At 63.1% G+C, this 20,408-nt stretch overlaps 1 protein-coding gene across 4 annotated transcripts in view; it reads right to left on the reverse strand.

The window, feature by feature from the left end:
- Positions 1-254: 254 nt before the first annotated feature.
- BEGAIN (brain enriched guanylate kinase associated) overlaps positions 255-20,408 on the reverse strand; it is a 29,236-nt gene continuing 9,082 nt past the window's right edge. For 2 of the 4 annotated variants that reach the window (XM_047797163.1, XM_047797162.1), the window contains exons 3-6: positions 7,925-8,086; positions 6,664-6,730; positions 5,413-5,520; positions 255-2,414 (exon numbers count right to left, since the gene is read on the reverse strand). In XM_047797163.1, the coding sequence (XP_047653119.1) occupies positions 999-2,414; positions 5,413-5,520; positions 6,664-6,730; positions 7,925-8,086 (1,753 nt within the window). In that variant the 3' untranslated portion in view covers positions 255-998. Of the gene's footprint in view, positions 2,415-3,335; positions 3,420-5,412; positions 5,521-6,663; positions 6,731-7,924; positions 8,087-11,986; positions 12,007-20,408 lie in introns of those variants that run through there. The other 2 variants (XM_047797165.1, XM_047797161.1) reach the window with 2 other exon arrangements.

Consider the following 20,408-nt stretch of genomic DNA (forward strand, 5'->3'; position numbering starts at 1 on the left):
AGCAGCGAGGCATCTCAGGACGGAAGAAAGCCTGAGGACGCGAGGAGGAGAGAAAGGGGGTCTGGGTGAGCGTCAGGAACGGAGGGCAGCGGTGACGACGAGCAGGGGAGACTGGGTGTCTGGGAGTTGGGGGAGGAGTGTGGCGGTCAGAAGCCCGCCCCGCCGGCCACAGAGAGGGCGGGACGCCGGAGACCCCCAGGGCCACACTTCCCGAGATGGAACGGCGGCAGGGAGAAGGAACCACCAAAACCCGATTTCTTTCCACTGATGACTTTAATTACTGAGAGCAAAACACAGTACTGAGACAGGGCATGCATCACAGACAACAGGAAAGCAAGCCACGGAAACCGGGGGTCGGAGGGCCTCATTGCATCTGAGGTAGAGCGAGGTGGTGCCAGGGAGCGGGACACTGGGGGACAAGCACCGGCCCCACTCGGGACTACAGACCACGGGAGAGCTGGGGGGGACGGGGGCGGGCCACACGCAAGAATAGCTGGAAACGGCGCTCATCCCTTCACCCATTTCGGTTCCCCTCTTCGCGGGCAGAGCTTTGGGGTTCCCTTGTCACTGGCTTGCTGGGGTGTCTCGGCCGGACACCGTCCTTCCCTCCAAGGGGCAGGCCCCTCTTGCCCTCGCCGGAAAGTCAAGGAGCTTTGCGCTGGCAACGCCAAGGCCGCCGTCCAGAGAGCTGGAGGCCCAGTGCGTGAAGAAAGACGCTTCTGCACTGTAGAAAGAGGTGCACGTTACAAAAGCGGGGAAAGCTCATCGCAGCCAGGGAAGGATGGCGGTAGGAGAAAGAACGTTCTACCATGGTGCCACGGGGGCGGACGAGACACGTGGGCTGGGGGTCCCCCTCTCAGGCTCGACTGGGCTAGGTGGAGAGGGGTCCTTGTTTGCAGGGCCGGGGAGCTGGGTGTTGGGGAGGTGAGGCTGCACCCCTGGGGACCCGGGGCGTGTGTGCGCGGGGGTGGCCGTGGCTGAGGCCTGCACGCGGGCGCTCAGTTGAGCAGGGTCCCATAGAGCTGGGCTTTAGTGAGACTGTCCTTGCGGCTGAGCCCCGAGCCGCCAGCCCGAGGGAAGGCCGGCTGGGGGCTGAGGCGGGCGGAGGGGTGCATCTCCGGGGAAGCCTCCATGGAGCTGGGCTCCAGGGAATCCCTGGAGCTACGGGGGCTGTGCTCGGGCTCGGGGCTGCCACTCGCCCCGCACAGCTGCACCCCGAGCCTCTCCCGATCCCCCTCGCTGGCCGCATAGCTGGGCAGGGGGTCGGCCGCGCGCCCAGGGCTGAGACTCAGCTCGCCGGCCACCCGGAGGAAGCGGGGCTCGGCCAGGTGGCCCTGGGCGAGGTCATCGCCCTCCGAGAAGCTGTCAGCCTTGTAGCTGGCATAGAGGGGGCTGGCGCGGCCCTCGGCCTTATCCCCGGAGCCTCCCGCCCCGCCCCCGAAATAACGATCATTGAAGTTGCAGGGCGAGGCGCGGCCAGCGGCGCCAGCGGCAGCGGCCGCTGCAGCAGCGGCTGCAGCGGCGGCGGCGGCGGCCTGGAAGGGGTAGGCGCCGATGTCCTCCACGCTCAGGGGCCGCCACTGGCCGCGCGCATCCTCCCCGACCAGCCGGGCTGACCCCGGCTTGGCCCGCAGGTTCCACAGATTAGGGGGCATCAGGGCCTGCTGGGGCCCTGGGGAGACCGCGGGCGCCGGAAAGCGGAAGGGCTCGGCCGGGTACGGGGACACAGTCCGAGGGTACCCCGGGGCTACCGCGGCCTCGAGCGGGGCGGCCACCGCGGCGGCGGCCGCGGCGGCGGCGGCGGCATAGCGCGGGCTGCTCTCGTAGGCCGCGGGCGGCTTGCGGCCGAACAGCTCATCGCGGCTATTCAGGTAGATGGCCTGCTGCGAGGCCGTGAGCGTGCTGGCCTGGGCGTGCTCCTTCTCCTCCGAGGTGGCGCTGAAGCTCGAGTAGGAGCTGGACGTGGGCAGCGAGGCCGCGTAGCCCGGGAAGGCCTCGTGCCGGTAGCTCGCAGGGTAGGCAGCCGCCTCGGCCTCCTCCTCCTCATCGGCCGTGCTGTCGGTGGAATTCTGGGCCTGCAGGAAGCCCACATCGGCCACGGGCCCATCCACGCTGGGCCGCCGGTCATGCCGCCGCTCCTCCGGGCAGTAGAGCGCCGTGTCGCTGCAGTAGAGGTCCCCCTTGTAGGGGGGCCGGGAGCCCGGCTTCTCCAGCCCGTCGCGGAAGCCCAGGTCACTGGCCGAGGCATCCGACAGGCGGGAGGACAGGCTGGCCTGGTCGGGCTTCTCCAGCACCTTGGCCATGACGCAGGCCGGGACGCTGTCGGCGTAGGCCGGGCGGCAGAGCGGGGAGGGCAGGCTGCAGCTGGGCTTGTCCATGCTCAGGTTCATGCGCTCCTGGAACTCAGAGGGCAGCTGCGGGGGGTCAGGGCGCAAGGAGGCGGGGGACAGGGGTCACGGTCAGCCCGGGACTGGCAGCAGAGATGGACCGCCAGACAGACAGACGGACGGACGGACGGGGACCTGCCCAGGGCCTCTCGCATCCCACCAGCTGGAGCCCACGCCCAGGATGCTCCCGGAAGGGGCCGGGCCACCGCCACCCACCCCAGGCCGCTCGGAAAGGGCCCCGCAGAGCACGGAGGCTGGAGCCAGGCTCTGACTCGGGCCCCTCCCGGGCCACCCCCAAGGGGCGGCCTTGCTTTTCCAGCCCTAGGGTCTCTGGGGGGGCGCTTTCGGCTTGGGTGCTCCCAAACCAGACAGACCCCGAAACAGATGCAACCGAGATCGAGGCCAGGCGCCCGGCGGTTTCCGCACAAGCACCTCCCTGGCACCTTGTGGGGGCCGTCCTGCTGCTGCTGGATCTATTTTGTGAGTGTCTCAGGTGCGACCCAGGCTCAGGGAGAGGGGACGTGGACAAGGCCCCGGTGAGGGGAGTCCATGGAGGGGAGGGGCCGCCTGGCTGGGGTGGGAGCCCTGGGTCCCAGTCCCGAGGGCCTGTGGCCCGGTGAGGCCAGTGTTCTTTTCTCTGGAATGGGCATTGTCAGTAATGGTGCCCGAACCAAACCACAGGGTTGCTGTGAGGCTCACACAGGGGCACTCTGTCCCATCGGGGCTCACGGAGGAGGGCCTGGGAGCAGCCCCGGGGGAAACAGGGAAGTGGGGGGACTGGGCGGGCTGTCCAGGCTGGTGGGAAGGTGTGGGTGGGGCGGCGGGAGCAAGGAGAGCGGGAGGGGCTCGGGTCCCCCAGTGCCTTCCCTCTCAAGGGTGGGGCCTGCAAGGAAGGCCCCCAGGGGGTTCGGGGGCAGCGATGGGCCTGGCCGGCGGGGCTCAGCGTACCTCGGACACCTTGTGGACTCTGCCATAGGTCTGGCTGCACTGCAGCAGCTGGGCCGCCAGATCACAGTCCTTTCGATACAGCTCCTAGAAGACAAGAGAAGCCGCTTGGCACAGGCTCGCCCATCGCCAAGGTCCCTGCCACTCCGACCAGCGCCCGGCCGGCTGAACCATGGGCAGGACGAGGACCCCCCTCTGGGCCTGGGCCTCAGGCTCTGGCCTGCAGAATGAGGGCCCAGGCTCTGCCCTGGAGCTGCTAGTGCACAGGGGAGCACCCTGCCAGGCAGTCCTGCCGCTGACCCACAGGCGAACCGCCCACAGGATGGGGGCCTGCGGTAGAAGAAGAGCCCCACAGGGGTCCCTAAAGTCCCAGAGGCCCCAGGCGTGGACGCAGGGCCTCCTTGCCCTTGGCCTCCTGAGTCCCCCCAAAGGGAACTTGGCAGAGAGAGCTGGCCTCAGCGAGGGGGGATGAGCCGGCCACCCCGCCCCACCCCGCGTCTCAGAGGGAGGCCTGGCAATGGGGGTGCCTAAGGGTCAGGACCGGTTCAGCCCCCTGAGCTGAAAACAGACGCAAACAGTAAGAATCAAGGGCATTTGGGGTTTTTTTTCTTTCTTTTTCTTTTGTGTTTTTGTCTGTTTAGGGCTGCACCCGTGGCATATGGGGGTTCCCAGGCGAGGAGTTGAATTGGAGCTGCAGCTGCTGGCCTAAGCTACAGCCAAGCAACACAGGATCTGAGCCGCGTCTGCAACCTACACCACAGCTCACAGCAATGCCAGATCCTTAACCCACTGAGCGAGGCCAGGGATCGAACCTGTGTCCTCATGGTTCCTAGTCGGATTTGTTTCCACTGGACCATGACGGGAACCCAGGGGCATTTGGTTTCATCTTTGGAAAATCTCTGTTGCTTGTGCCTGTGGCTGGGCCTGTGTCCCCACCCCCACCCAGGGACCCTCCACAGTCAGGGCTCTGATGGGGGAGTCTAACGTCCACCAACAGGTCCTGAGATCTGCCTGCTGCCACAGTCTCAATGCAACCAGGGCCAGGTGTCCTGCAGCTCAGGGCTGCCATCATGGCCAAGCCGCCATCACGCTTGGCCCAGGCTGCCTTGCTGCCTCCTCCACCTCCCCGCTCACAGCCTTGTCCCCCAGGGTCTGTCCTCAGCAGAGCAGCCATGAAAGCCCAGGAAAAGTGTAAGTCCAGTCAGGCTATCCCTCTGCTTGAGAACCTTCCATGGCTCCCCACTTCACCCAGAATAAAACCCAGATTCTTCTAGGAGCCCCCCACAGCATGGCCCCCTGTTGTTCTGACCTCAGACTCTCGGCCTCTCTTCCCCTCAAGAGCCCACTCTGGTCTCTGCTGGTCTTCACATTCTCCAGACCCACCTTCGGTGACTCTTTCTACCTGGAAGGAGCACCCTTCCGCCAGTGTCCCGTGGCTGCCCCCTCAGGCTGGCCTTCGGCAGCCCCTTCCAGAAGCCCCCGGCAGAGACTGGCCAACCCTGCAGCTGGCAGCTCCTAGCACTGCCGCCCGCTTTGTTTTCCTCTGCAGCATTTAGCGCTTCTAACTCACTACGTTGTTTGCAGGTTTGTCCTGCAGACTCTCCTTCCTCCCCACTCAGAGGTGCGCTCCGCCTGCGCAGGGAACCTGCTCGCCTGTGTTGTTCAAGCCATGTGTGCAGAGCCTCGTGGGGTCTGGCAAGGAGCAGAGGTTCATGCGCGAGTGGGCGCTTGGCTGTCAGGGGTCCGAGGAGGGCAGCAGGGCCCGTCTCACGCGGCCTGGAAGTCAGGAGCCACGGGCAGCCACAGGGCTCTGATGCCCCCCGGGGAAGGGGTCCTGAGTGGCCACGCCCAGCCCTGGGCTCAGGAAGCCCTGCCTCAACGGGGACAACGTGGCCCTGTCCCAACCCTGAGACCGTCTCCTGCCGGGAGCAGGTCTTCCCAGACGCCCTCGGCAGCTAGTCTCTGGTGAGGCAGCCCATGTCCCTCCCCAGCTGCCCAGGTGCCCCCTGAGGTCCTGGCTGCCCCGTCCAACCACCCGGCCCTGTGCCCGCCCTCAGGGTCAGAGGGGCCCGACACTCACATTGTCCTCCGAAAGCTTGTCAATGGTCACCTTGGCCTCCAGCAGGTGGCTGTTGAGGGCGACGATCTCGTGGCTAAGAGCGCGCTTCTCTTCCTCGTAGTGCTGGCCCTGCGGGCGGGGGACAGGCAGAAGAACAAGGCCATCGGGGGTCAGCCAAGGCCTGGGGCTCAGATCCAGCTGTTCCTCCTGGCCTTCTGTGCGCTTTCTTCTAGCCGATGAGGAGTGTGGCGGCCAGGGAAGGCAGGGGGAAGCACACAGACCCACCCAGGTTCAAATCCCCCTTCGCCAGCCAGGAGCCAAGAGGCCCGCGACAAGCTACGGCCTCCTGGAGCCTGCTTCTCAGCTGCACCATGGGGACAGTGGCATCCTGCCTCCTGGGAGTCTGGGGTGAAGACAGTGATTGGGAAACTGAGGCTCAGAAAGGAAAGGGCCCTTGTCCAGGGTCCCAAGGGGAGGTGGCCCAGCCCTGGGCCGGGCTGCTTTCCAACAGCACCTTCAAGGCAGGCAGGTGGAGAACTCGCATTCCTGATTTGCAAACACAAAGCCAGCTCATGAGCAAACTAGAAAGAGAGGGAACCCCTAACTCAGGGAAAGGGAGGCTCCAGAAGCCCATGGGCCCCCTCCTTGGGGGCCAGCTCTAGAAATTTTCTCTTTAAAGTCAGAGGAACCCAGGAGGTTCCGGTCATAAGTCCTGCTCCTCTAAACAGAGGCCCCCCACCAGCACGGAGGCTGGGCTGCTGAGCTTATCTGCTAATGGCTGGAGGGTCTCCGAAGGGTCTCTGCCTGCCCTGGGCCAGGCACTGGCGCCTGTCTCGTTGATTTCTCACAGGAAGCGGGGAGGCCCTGTGAGAGGCCCCGTCAGGGCTGGGACCCAGCTCTGGCTCACCCGGGGCCTGAACTCTGGCCTCTGGCCTCCCAGGGCTGGCTGCTGGGCTGGGTCACAGCCCCAGAGCGGGTTCTCTCCCTCGGGGCCCCGCTAACCTGCCTCCAGGCCGGTGCTTGCATCCTGATGGGGGGCGGCTCTGAACCTACACCTTCCTGGTCTTGAGAGCACCCTTGGGGGTGGAAATGGTGGGACCGGCCCAGCCCCTGGTGGGGTGGGTGGTGGGAGTGTGGGAACAAGGCCTGTGGCTCAGTTCCACGAGGGCAAAAGGATGCCAGCCAGGCTGGCACCCCCCCCCCCTCCTCCACGTTCCAGAGCTGGGGGCCCAGGGCTGGGGGTGCTGGGTGGCGGTGGGGTGAGGCCCTTACCATGCGGTACAGCTTGTCCTCCAGCTCCTGGTTGATCCTTTGCAGCGCCATGTAGTTGCTCTGAATCCTGGAATGGCGGTAAAGAGGTCACTGCTGGGCCCGGCCTGACCCTCCCAGGACCTCCGCGGCCACACAGCCCGCTGAGGGCTGAACACAGGTCCTGCTCCCGTCCAACTGCTCCGCTGCACACAGCAGGAACCATCGGACTGAAGCTAACTTGCCACAGCCTTTCCTGGGCCAGGGCTGAGGACCCTTGCAGACGAGAAGGGAAGTGACCCCGCAGGGTCCTCACTCAGAGCCAGTTCATTCGCATTGTAGCCAGGGTCCTTACAAGCCTGGCTAAGGGCTTTATAGTTCATAGCAAAGAGCAGACTTAAGGCTACACGACGGGTCCTGGGGTAAGTGCTGGAGACACACAGTGACTAGGCACTGTCGTCCCCCCGCCCCCCAGGAGACTGAGGTGGGGGCAAGTGTTCGGTGGGACCCCACTGTCGCCACGGAGTGTGACAGCGGAAGGAGTGTGGTCACCCTCTTGCCACCCTGAGTTCGTGTTATCGTCTTGCCAGTGGGGAAACTGAGGCTCGAGGCATTAAAGGGGTAAGGGACAAACTGGCCTGCTGTCAATCCAATGCCCTGCAAACATGGAAAACCAACCAAGCCAAGAGCAAAGTTTGCATTTCTTTAACTCTTCCTAAAAAGAAGCTAGGACGTGTGCAATACTTTTAGAAAAACATTCATCTTTTTGTCTTTTTAGGGCCACATGCGTGACATATGGAGGTTCCCAGACTAGGGGTCAAATCGGAGCTGTAGCCGCTGGCCCACACCACAGCCACAGCAACGCCAGATCCGAGCCACGTCTGCGACCTACACCACAGCTCACGGCAACGCCGGATCCTTAACCCACTGAGCAAGGCCAGGGATCGAACCTGTGTCCCCATGGATACTAGTCAGATTCGTTTCCACTGAGCCAGGACGGGAACTCCCAGAATGGTGTTTTTTAGAAGTTTTGTTTTTAAAGGAGTAATTGTTCGGGGTCCCACACACCCCGCCTGACACTTCCCTGGCCTCTGTGCTGCTCAAGGGAACGGGCCCTAAATGCTAGCTCATCTCTAGGGCTAGTCATCACTTTTCAATCAGAGACTCAGGTGACAGTGGCTGGGGCCCTGGTGAACCAGTCTGGGTCTGGTGACCGCTGCTTCTGTGTCCCCGGCCCTGCACCCCGCCCCGTCCAGGCCCCGCCCCCGCGAGCCCGCCCCCTTACCTGCGCAGCTTCTCCGTGACCTTCTCCAGTTCCTCCTGCGCGCGGCGCAGCTCGATCTCCAGGTAGTGGCGGGTGGAGTCGAACTCGGTCTCCAGCTTCTCGAGCTTGTGGGTGGTGTAGGACAGCCGCTTGCGCAGCTCGCCCTTCTGCTCCTGCAGCGCGCTGCAACGACACGCGGCGGCGGCCCGGGCCGCGGCGCTGAGCTCGAGGTGTGACGTCGGTGCGCACCGGGGCGCCCGGCCGCACCGACGCACGCGAGTGCACACGCACACGCACCACACACACACACACGTACCACCCCCAACCCCGGGCGGCACTCGAGGCCTACGGCCCCTGGGGGTCTAGGTCTCCGGCCCTGGCGGGCAGGTGCTGCGGGCGGCTTCTAGGCTCTGTTTTAAAGAGCGCCCCTCAGCACCGGGTCTCTAAGTCTGGGTCTGAGGGCCCATCACCGGGTGGTAGAGCTTACAAGGACCCCCACTTTTTCGCCTCCATGGCCCTGGCTGGGGACACTGAGGCCCAGAGGTGGCAGTGCCACACCCTAGACCAGGCCTCTCTTCCCCAATTGGCTTGGTGGCCCCAGCAGGCCGTGTGACCTCTGGGCCAGGGAGAGGCTAGGCTCTGATGCCCCAGGCCCAGGCAGTGTCCACGGCAGAGGCCGGCTACCTGCACAGAGCACGAAAAACTCAGAAAGCCTCTGGCCTGTGCATGTCTTTCCTCCTCCAGGAAGCCTTCCGGAGCCAGGCCTGGCTCTTGAGGCTCTATTTTCCCCAAAGACTGAGGGCACCTCTGGGACCCCCTGGGATGCTGCGTCCCCAAGCTCAGGAAGCACACTGGATGGTTTACTCTCTGAGCCATATGCCATAAAGTCCCTTGAGCTACAGTTGGGCACAAGGCAGCAGGGGCAGGTGTGGTGGCCACACCCAGGGGACTGGCCGTGAACCCCACCAGGGCAGGGGCCACACCCTCCTGTCGGCAGCCACCCAGCTCCCAGGAAGCATCTAAGTGGGGCTGACCTGAGGCGCCTTTCTGTTGCCTGGCTGGGCGCGCAGAGGCCGAGGGGGCGAGGACTCACCTTTAAGAGCCGAGAGGGCTGATTTCTGCAGGGAAGGGACTGCAGCGCGGTGAGTGAGGGGCACCAGGGGAGCTCTGCTGGGTGTCAGCCTCGAGTGAAGCTAAGCTTCAAGCTGCTGTTCCATGCTCTGGGTGTGCACTTCACCCGTCACCCCCTGCACTGTGTCCCCGTCACCCCCTGCACTGTGCCCCCGTCACCCCCTGTACTACAGTCACACACACCTGGCTGCTGGCCCCCGCCATCTACCCATGACCGTCCCCATCTTGCCCTGCGACACAAAGCCCTGACTCCAGAGAGGCGCCCAGGTTGGCATGCGGGCCCAAGCGGGCCAACCGTTTGTAGGAACAAGCACAGCCCTGCAAGGGACTATCAGAAGCCAAGACCCTTTGGGCTGGTCACTTCTGGTGGGTTTGCTGTGGGCGGGCAGGAGGCTTCCTCCAGCGCCCGGGGCAGTGTGAGCTTCTGTCTCGGGCCCTGTGTGTAAACCACACGTTACCACCGGCGCACACCCAGCAAACTTCACTTAAGCATTCCTGGATTCCTACATTTTTAACAATAAATAAAATAGAGCTGCCTACATTCTGAGAACCTCAGACAAGGGCGGGGCGGGTCCTCGCAAGAGTTGGTCCCCATGGAAGATGCAGAGTGACAAGCAAGGAGGGAGCCCAGAGGCAGAGCGCCTGCAGCCGCCCACGCGGATCCAGCCGCCTCCTCCAGGAAGCACCTCTGACTGACTCACCCTGAGCCCCCTGCAGCTACAGAGCCCAGCCTGCCCGGGCCCAGGCCTTTCTCCCCAGGGTGCTGGTGAGCTCCCTGGGGGCTCTTCCATGTTACCAGGGCCCCCTCTAGACATGGGGTCAGGTGTGGGGCTGGGGCAGCAGCCCCTGAAGTCAGTCCCCCCACAGTCCTCGGTCACAGGGTTTGGGGGGGGGGTCTGCATCCTTGGGAAGAGGGGATGTGGCCACTTGAGCCCCCGCCCCCCACCTCTCCGAGCCACCCACTTGCAGCCTCAGCTTGGACCCTGCCATCACTGTCCACTCCTGGCGGGACCCAGCCGTATCATCCTATGTCGCATCCACGTGGCACCCTCTTCCCCGCCTCTCCTGGCCTGCCCCGCCCTGTTCCCTGGGCCTCAGCCGGGAACAAGACAAACACGGCCCCCGTCCCACGGAGCTTACAGTCTCAAGGGGAGACAGACAATGAACAGGGAACAGGTTCATCAACAAGGCAAGTGTAGGAGGCAAATATGACGGGGCTGCGGGGTGGGCTCTGCGCAGAGCCGGGACCCACCGGGGGGCATCGGAGACGCCCACTCCCCAGGCAGCCAGCTGCACTGAGCCGGCCCGCCCCAGCCTCCGTGTAGCCTTGGCCTCTGGATGGCCTTCCAGAGACACTGGGGGCTCTGTCCCACCGCTCCCCAAATGCTGCCCCCGCTTCCCCTGGGCTGCTCACAACCACCTGTCCCTGAGCTGCGTCCACCCAGTCCCGGGCTGACGGCGCCCCCAGCGCCTGACTCCTGCCCCCTCCTCGTTTGCTGAAGGTACCAGGGCCTCGGCCCTGGACATGCCTGCCCGGCCCCTCAGTCACAGCAGCGCCCCCCCAGTGCCCCCCCCATGTCTCTCCCCATCTTTGCAGCTCCAGTCAGTAACCCGGGCTGGTCCTCGGGGCCCTGGCTTGCCCCTGGCTCCACCCAGCACATCTCAGGCCAAATCTCCTCCATGCTGACCCACACGCAAACCCTCCCAGGCCTCTGTCTGCAGCCCTGGCCTCTCTCTAGGGCACCCCCCGCCCCACGTCCAGCCGCCCCCCGGCCTCTCCTCCCCCATGGCCCACAGACACCTCACATCCAGCGCTCCCAGGCTGACCCCTCTCTGCCGTCTGTGCTCCCCACCCCTGGGAAGGACATGGCCACCCTCTGTCACCAGTCAGACCCTGAGAGGCCACAGTCACCCCGCTTGCCCCCGCCCTTCACAGCCCATCACCAAGTCCTGGCGGTCAGCCACTTGAGAGCTTTGGATGTGTCCCCTCCTCGGCCTGATCTGGGGAGGGCCCTGGCCCAGGCACCCCCGGGTCTTCAGTCACTCGCCTGGGGCCGCCATCCTTCCTGCCTTTCCCTCCCAGGGCATTAGTCTGAGCCCTGCCTGACCTTGGCCTCAGTCTCTCTATCTGTAAAATGGGGATGTGTGCCCCCTCGGGGAGCAGGGCTGTCACTGAGGTCCTGCATGCCCCTGGGCCACCAGCACCCCCCAGGAGATGCCAGAGGCAGGCGGGCACCGTGGGGAGTTGCTCAGTGCCCTCCACCTCCCCCTGGGTATGGAGTTGGGCTCCTGAAAACAGCCCCTTCACAGCCGCACAGGGAAGCTTGGCATCCTTCGAGCCCTGCCCTCCCAATCTGGGTCACCCTCCTGGCTGGGGGGCTCGGGAAGCCCTGCTTGGACTGCGGCCCCGGGAGGTCACCTTGTTTCTTTCTTTCTTCTTTATTTGCCAGAGATTAAACTGCGCCCACAGCAGTGGCCTGAGCCACAGCAGTGACAACGCCGGATCCCTAACTGCTAGGCCACCAGGGAACACTAAGGACAGCTGTATCCTGGCGAATTGATCACGATCTGACTTAACCCAGCTGGGTGTGGGGTGTGTGAGTGCTTCACGGGTCCCTGTCGGCCCGCGGGAAGCCCCCAGAAGGCTTTCCCACTTCACTGGGAAGAAAGATGGGCTCCCTTGGCACAGAGCGGGGCCTGGAGGAGCCCCGCCCGCCTTCTACCAGGAGCCCCTCTGGCCACTCAGAGGCCGGAGCCCTTGGCTGGGCTGGGGGGGCCCCAGGGCCTCGCCTCCGAGACAGGATGACCGGGAAGCAGCGGCGAGGATACGCTGGCAGCCAACACCCTTTCCCACTCTTGGCCTCTTCTCGGGGAGCTGATGCAGATGCGGGACGGACGTCTGGGACCAGACGCAGAGACACCGCGGAGCCGGGGAGACAACAGGTGTGTTACCTGTCCCAGAGCGAGGGCGAGGACCTGGCCAGTCGGCCCTGCAGGACGCGGGGCTGCCCGAGGCATGAGGGCACCCAGGGGCTGCGCAGCCTGTGGGCGAAGAGGACACAGCTGCTCAGAACGGGGGACAGGGTCTAGGCCAGGCCCGCCATGGGCACGCAGTCACAGAGACATGGGGGCTCGTCCCCCACCCGGCAAGAGAAGTCCTTGTCACCAGCACGGTGGCGGGGTGGCGGTGTAGGGACTGGGGTGGGGGCTCCCCAGCCTATGCACCTGCCAGCCCTGGATGCCTGAGCTCATGGGTGGCACTGAGTTCCACCAGTGGTAGGGTCCCCACCCACAGGCCTGCATCCTCCATCTCGGCCTCAGAGGGGAGTCGTGGAGGAGGGCAGGGTCTCCCCAGCTCCAGGTAACTTCCTTGCAGAACTCATGGGTCAGAGAGCCTGGGGAGCAAGGAGGATGGAGGGCCAGAGTGACTCTAGCCCGCAAGCTCCCTGGGAGGCTTTGACGGGCTGCTGTGTGTGGACAATATGGGGGGGGGGGCGGAATCTGGGGGCGGTGGGACCTGGTGGATGTTAGAGATCCAGAACAGAACCCACTTCACCCTTCCTGGGACCCCTTCGCAGCAACCCTGCCTGTGGCCTGTCTGGGTGCTGGGTGGGCAGGAGGGGACAGATGGCGCCGCCCTGCTGGTGGGTCACAGGATTTACACAAGCGACTCAGGCTCCGCCTCCCTTTCCTGTGTTCCCTCAGGGGAGGCTCCCTGTGGCCTCGCTGGGAATCTGATGGGAGGAAGATGCTGCCCCGGATGTCAGGCTTTGGAAGGATGCTTAGAGACGCGAGCAAGCGTCTGCGTTAAGAGAAAGCAGCAGCATCCCGTTGACAAAATAACTGCGTGTAGATGGCCGCACAAAATAAGGGGAGGGAAGAAATGTTTTTGCTGTTATCGGCCCGTGGTGGGATTCTGGGCAATTGCAAATGTTTCTCTTATCCTCTTCTGGACTTGTTATATTTTCTTAGAGTGAGGATGAAAAATCAGAAAAAAATTTTTACTAAGGAATAACATTTGAACTCCCCCCCCCAAAAAAAAAGGTTTGAAGGACAAATCCGACTAGGAACCTTGAGGTTGCGGGTTCGATCCCTGCCCTTGCTCAGTGGGTTAACGATCCGGCGTTGCTGTGAGCTGTGGTGTAGGTTGCAGACGCGGCTCGGATCCCGTGTTGTTGTGGCTCTGGCGTAGGCCGGAGGCTGCAGCTCCGATTAGACCCCTAGCCTGGGAACCTCCATATGTCGCGGGAGGGGCCCTAGAAAAGGCAAAAAGACCAAAAAAAAAAGGTTTGAAGGTTTGATTTGACAGGCTGGGGGGTGGGCAGGGAAGCCCTCAGCCCTGGGCCGTGAACTGTACTAAGAGCACCACTTCCGTGAGCCCCCGTTGCCCCATCTGTGACCTGGGCTGCCCTTGGCCCTGGTCTCCTGGGCTGATGGGCAGGCCGGGCCTGGTAGGTGGTGGGGACGGGGAGGGGAGGGACAGTGGCTTGGTCTCCAGTTGAACTGGACTTTGGAATTCCAGTCCCAGGACCCACCAGTGCTGCCGAGTGAAGGGGGACCAGGGGCAGGACGGGACAGTTCCTGTGGGAGCAGCCAGAGACCCAATCTGCCCTCAGGGACTCCTCTGAGGCCGGTGATTCGGGGAGGGTCCCCCTCCCAGCCCTCGCCAGCCAGTCCCCACGCCAGCAAGCCCTTCCACTGGGGGACTCACGAAAGGTGAGTTCTGAGAAGAGAAGGAGGGAGGCTGGGGCCCTGGGGAAACCGGGATCCAGGCAAGGGGCAGGGCTGCCTGGAGGCCCAGGGAATGGAGCTCAGCGCTGTGACCTGACCCGGATTTGGCCTCTGGCCACACACAGGCATTTATCACAGACAACCGCTCTCGTTTTGACACCAATTCTCGTTTCCAGTCTGTGGCATGGGGAGGGCCTCTTCCTTGAGATAAGAAAACTGGGGCCCAGAGAGGTTAAGCAACTTTCCTAAGATCACACAGCTAGCCTGGGGTGAGGCTGAGACTGCCCTGCTCCCGTGATGCTGTGCGGGGCACAGGGGAGGAAGGACACATGAGAGGGCCACGGGGACATCCTTCCCTGCTCCCAGGTGACACGGTCTCTGGGAGCAGAGGTGCTCCCTGGCATGCCGGTGGCTCCCAGTCCTCCTGGGGTGTGGGATGGGGCAGGGCTGGGCTGAAGGAGCGTCCATCCACCAGCCCCCAGATGCCAGCAGCCATCGGGTCGTGCAGCTCTCCCCCCACCCCCCCCGCCGCCACCTCCATGGCACAGCCATGTTTTCGAGCCTGCTCTCGGCGCTCAGGCTGTGGCCTGACACTCATGCTCCAGCAACACCAAATTGCTTGTCATTCTTCACACACTACAGGCAGCTTCTCAACCTGGTGACTTTGTTCCCGTGGCCCCTCAGCAAGGATGACACCTAGTCCCTCCCACTCAGGGTACCTCCTCCCCACCCAGGGGCTTGTGGGGAGCCTTGACACCCTAGCCCGCCCAGCCTGCCCCACCCCAGGCGCCCGCACACCCCTACCCACCCAGTCTCAGGCCACCCGGTAAGGGAGGGTGCACCACACCCCTACTGCAGATGAGGAAACTGAGGTTCATGGCGACGAGAGCACACAGCCTCCTGGGGTTCAACACTGGGCCAGCTGGTCTTCCCGTGACCTCAAGATGCCCGATTTTAGAGCAAACTGCAGCCCTTTATACTTTTCATTGAACCAGCCCCCCACGTCGTGATCCCAAGGCACCACGGCCAGGCAGATGGAGGAGGGGGCGGGGCTTCGGCATGGAGGGCGGGGCCTCAACAGGGAGGGCTGGGCCTGGGTCCCACAGGACAGCTCAGCCTGCTTCTTGTTGGGCCTCTGAGCCTCTCCCTCGAGAAAACAGTTCTGGGCATCTGGCTGGCACCGCACTGTGGCTCAGACACGCCTGCCCAGCCCCTGCTCAGCCCCTGGGCTGACTCTGCAATACCTTGTGCACGAGACAGGGATGCTGGCCACTGCCACCATGGCACCAGGCCATGCGCAGCAGCCCTTGGGGAAGGTCGTGTGTGTGTGTGTGTGTGTGTGTGTGTGTGCGTGTGTGTGTGTGTACTGGGGGAGGGGACTGTCACAGCGCTGGCCTGGGGGCCTACAGCCTGGAGGACTGGACAGGAGGCAGGGACTCCACAAATTCTGTGCGTGCCTTGTCCTGCCCTCTCCCCGTCCTCTGTCCAAGGTCGTCCAGTGGAAGCATCCCTGCCCCTCCCCACGGTCTGGTGACATGGCCGCTCCACTGATCCTTCTGCCCAGAAACAGGAGATGGGAGATGCCGCAGGAAACGTTTCATGTCGCCTCCGCCTCATCTTATCAGGTGGCTGCAGCTCTGCTCCTGCTGCCCCCTCTCTGCCCAGGCAGAGCCACGTGCTGCCAGGAGCTGGCGACCCTGCGGCCTGTGGGTTTGCAGTGGGTGGGCAGACCCAGGGGTGCTCGGGGCCAGGGCAAAGCAGGGCAACCCGGGCAGGTGGACAGAGCAGCTGCAGAGCTGCCCCTGGTCCTTTGCACATGCTGCCCTCCTGCTCGGCACAGCCCCTTCCCTGCTCTCTGGCTCAGTCTACTCCCCTCCTCCAAGAAGCCCTCCCTGATCTCCCAATGCGTCAGGAACCCTCTCTGCTTCTCTGTCCTACCCCCGCAGTGCTGGGGGCGCTCTTTGGGTGCAGGAGTTGTGACTGCTCCTTTTCCTTGTCCCTAGCTCCTGATGAGGGCCAGGCATGATGGCCATGTGCTGGAGGTGCCTGCCCTTGGCTTCTGGGCCACTCTGGTCTCAGAGAACAGCGGGCCCTTGGCTTCTGGGCCACTCTGGTCTCAGAGAACAGCGGCCCTGAACTCCTAACAGGTCTTTTAGGAAAGGCTGGTGGGGAGAGGGCCGAGGGTCTCCGGCCCCCAGAAAGAGGAGCAGAGATAAACAGCAGGGCTCTCGGGGTCTGCGGAGGAGTGGAGCCCCCCAGGACAGCAGAGCCCCGTAGGACAGTGAGCCATAGACCCTGGATACCCCCCACACTCACCACCGTCTACATGGGTCCTCATCAGACCTGCGGTGTAGACAAAGAACTTGGGCTCTGAGTAGCCATATGACTTGAAGGGTCACATGTGAGTGAGGGCAGGCCAAACCCAGGGCTCCGACCCCCGGCTTAGGGCCCTGTCACCTCCTTCCAGTCAAAAGGGCCTCCAGAGCTCAGGGCTGGGAGAGGAGATTGGCAGAGGCAGGAGCGTGGGGCCCCAGCACTGCGTGCCGTGGAAGCGTGCACAGTGAGTACTTGGCTGGAACTCTGATGGGGACAGTGACGCCGCAGAGGCCCTGCAGTGCTTGGAGGTGGGGGAGGGGAACAAGGCCCCAGCCGAGCCCCCAGGCCCATGGTGATGCCCCACTGTTCCTTCAGGGATGCTGGGCCCCCTCAGCCATCCCACCTCTGACACCTGCTCCCTTCCCAGCTCACTCCCTCACCCCATCAAAGCCCCCAGCTCCCCATGGCCCTCACCCCCCCTCCTCCTCCCTGTGTCACCCCCCCCGCCCCCCGCCTTCTTTATACTAACACGGGGGCCGTGCCCACCCCAGTTAGGGCCACCTCTCCACAGACAGGAAATCACACGGCTGGTGACAGGGCTCACGTTCTGCTCGTCGGACTGAGCTGGGGCCCAGTCCCTGTTTCCTCCCTCACCTGCCTGGCAAATGACGTCACCCTTTCTCCCCCCTCCCCCCCCATTCACAGCAGATGACCTTGCTTCCTTGTCTGCTGGGGGCGGGGGGGAAGAAGAAGCCACCCAAAGGGAACTTCCACAGATGCCACCACCAGGTCTCCCCACCTACCAGCATCTGCCCGCCTGTTACTACAGACAACCCGCCAGGCAGCCCCTCCGCCCACTCCAGGCGCGGCTCCAGCGAGTCTCCCCTTCTCCCAAACCACCCATCTCTCCCTCCCTCCTCATCCTGTTCACTCCAACATGCAGGTGTGCCTCCCATATTGAGAAAACCCTCTGCTGACCCTGCAGGTGCCATCCCGGTTCTCTGCTCCAGTCCTGCTGGGACCAGCACCCACCTGGCTCTGGTCCCCCCCATGCTGCTGAACCAGCTCTTGCCGGTCCCGTCTCAGGTCTCGCGTGACCTGAGCCCTTAGCGGCCAAGGACATGGCCTTGCCCCGCCTCCTCCTGCCAACACCACCTGCACCTGGCTGCCCTCGCGGGCTGCCTCCGTGGCAGGTCCTCGTCTCCCTGACCTCCTGACACTGCGGGGCCTCCGGCCTCTCTCCTTTCCTGGGTGCGCTCACCCCATAGTAACCCCGGTCACAAAGCCCATCGCTCTGCTGAGGACTTCCCAATCTATGTCCCCCCGGCCAGGCATTCACACCCCTGCTGCCTCTGCTTGGGTACCTTGCAGGCAGCCTGGACCTGCAGGGCCACCTGTCCTCCACTCCGCTGGCCCTAAACCCACAGCCTTCCCCCCCTCTGGAAAGGCGATGCCCCCCCTGAGCCTGGAGGCACCCTTGGCTCCTTTCTTCGCTCCCTGGCTCTGCCTCCAGAATATACCCTCCAGTTTTTCCAGCACTGCCTACCACCCTGAGTCTGACTTATGTTGCTGCACAGCCTCCTCACTGGCTTCTGGCTCCTGCGCTCACCTGATCTCAGCCAGAGGGTCACTGTTGAAGGCTAAGTCAGATCCAGCCCCCTCCTCTGCTCAAAACCCACCCCACAGCCCCTACCTCACTCGAGTCCAACCCCACTGTTCAGGCTGATCATCTCAAGGCAGGTGCCTTCCCCATCGCCACCGGGACCTCACCTTCCAGCCACATTCAGCACCGTCCTGCCTCAGGGCCTTTGCACTTGCTGTTCTGCTGCCCAGTCCATCTCCCATTTAATACCACGGCTGCTCCGCTCCTCCCTCACTCAACTTTCAAATGTACCTTTCTTGGCAAGGGTTTCCCTGAGCTCCGCAGGCATCCCCTGCCCCCTTTCCCTGCCAGGCCTGTATGTACCCTCAGCCTCTCCCTGTACCCCCCCCCACACACACACCGCTTGAGTGGCAGCTTCACAGGACAGGGCTTTCTGTCTGCTTTGTTCCCTGCTATGTCCTCAGCCCCTGCAGCCACAGCCTGGCAACCAGGAGGACCCGGTAAACATTTGCTGAATGAATGAAAAACACCCAGTGAATGCACTTTATAGGTGAGCAAACTGAGGCTCAGAGGGGAAGGCGCCCACCCCAGGTTGACAGGCTACAGGCTTCCTGATGACCCCACCCCAATTCCCCTCTACAGTGTCCTGTGCTGCGGGCTTTTCCCCGCCTCTGAGGTCTGGGGCTTTGCGGTTTGGTTTTGTTTGACTGGCTTTCTGCCAAAAGAAGTCGCCCTCTGATTTCCGTAAGGACTGAACCCCCTGAAATGAACTCGAGAGGGGGAAATGTGAATTTCAGATCAACAAGAAGGGTTTAGCGTTATGTCCCAAACATGGCAGGGATGCTCTTACACTAACTAAGCATCTAGCTCTGTGCTGAATTCAGGCAGCCTGATAAAGTATCGGCTGCTCTGTGAAATTGATTTCCACGCGTTTCAGTTCCACGGGGCAGGCTGTACTTTATCTGGTACGGACCCTCTGGGGCGGAGCGTCTCCAGCACCTGCAGGAGGGGTCATGTGCTCTCACGAAGGTCGACCGTCTGTGCAAGAGCCACAGCCTCAGCCACGGCCAGGAGGTGAGGACTTCATGGCCATGGCAAGTGTGTATCTCAGAGATGAGCGTGGCTGAAGCCCCAGCCTCTGTCAGCCAGCAGAAGGGCCTGAGTGCGGGTCAAGTGTCCGGCCTCCCGCTCCAGGCACCAGGAGCCGCAGGGGAGCTCCACAGCCGGGGGGACTCGGTGGTGGCAGGCTTGGGCTGGGGGCTGTCTGGCTGGTGGGCTGCCTCAGGAGAGGCAAGGCGAGCCCTGGCTGTGTTGGGGCACCCTGGCCTGGCCCCCACTTTCCCAGCACTGCTGGTCGTCCATGCTCTCATCTCCCCCTCTAGACTGGGGGGCTTGGAGGGCAGGACCAAACACACTTTGGCCCTGGACCCCTCCCCTGCCCTGTGGCCATACCTGCTCTCCGCAGGAGTCAATGCTGGGGAGTAAGGGGGGTGTCGTGGGGTGGAGAGGGGGAAATAACCACTGGGTTGCCCCTACCCCTAGCAAGGAGCTCCCCCCAGGCTCCTAAATTACCCTCCAGCACCTGTCCTCCTGCCCTGGAGCCCAGGTGAGAAGGGACTGCCGTTCAACACTTTGATGATGCGCTTCATTGCCGCCCACCATGGAACCCATGCTGGCTTCGCTAATTTGACCACCCCAGTGCTGGCTCACCGCTGCAAACAGACCCAGGCACACTTTAATTGGATCGGTGGCAGGGCCTGTTTTCTGGAATTCTAGGGATCAAAGAGATAGTCAGGACTGCAGGAGGCTCATTGATGACCCTGGACTGTGGGATGCAGCGTGACCTGCCCTAACCCAGGACCTCTCCAGGATGCCCTTGGTCCCGGGTCCCTGCCCTGCCCTCCCCACCTACCCTTCCACCCCCTATAGCATTATCCATGTGCCAAGCTCCACATCCACGAGTTCATTCTCAAGACAACCTAAATCAGGTACTATGATTATGACCTGCATTTATTTTTGGCTGCACCCAAGACATGTGGAAGTTCCCAGGCCAGGGGTCGAACTCACACCACAGCAGCAACCTGAGCCGCTGCAGTGACAATGCCAGATCCTTAATCTGCTGTGCCACAAGGGAACGCCTATGATCTATATAGATGCAGAAAGAGAATCAGAGTGATTCAGAAACTTGCCCAGGGCCACACAGCCAGTACGTGGCAGATCTGGGATTCAAATCTACCTTGTTACCCACACACTTCATCAGAGAGCCTTGGCAGAGGCGTGGGGACTCACGTGGGCTGGAGGGACAGGAGACCTTGAAGGGCAGGGCGGAAGAAGGTAAAAGAGAACAGTCCACATGGAGGGTCCATTTATAAGCCCTGTCTCCCAAAGAGAGACATCAAAGCGAGGTAGTCATTCATGGCTTAGTGAGAATTAGCCCAGAAGGTTTCCTCCACAAGAATCAGGTTTAGAAGTGAGGGGTAGGGGCTGGGGTGGTGGGTGGGGAGGAGGAGATAAGAGGAGGGAGCAGGAAGTCTGGAGGAAAAGGGACAACTGGCAGCTGTGCTGGAGGCACCAGGTGGGTCCAAGCAGGTAACCAGCCCCGTCCCCGAGGTACCTCTTCTTGAGCTGGTAGGTCCTGGCCCGTGGTGCCAGTCAGTCAACAATGACAACCCAGAGGCCAGGGTAGGGAGACTCCTGGGTCAGGGGAGGCCCCGAGGGGAAAGA

The sequence above is a fragment of the Phacochoerus africanus genome, chromosome 9 (assembly GCF_016906955.1).
Source record: "Phacochoerus africanus isolate WHEZ1 chromosome 9, ROS_Pafr_v1, whole genome shotgun sequence".
NCBI classification, from domain to species: Eukaryota; Metazoa; Chordata; class Mammalia; order Artiodactyla; family Suidae; genus Phacochoerus; species Phacochoerus africanus.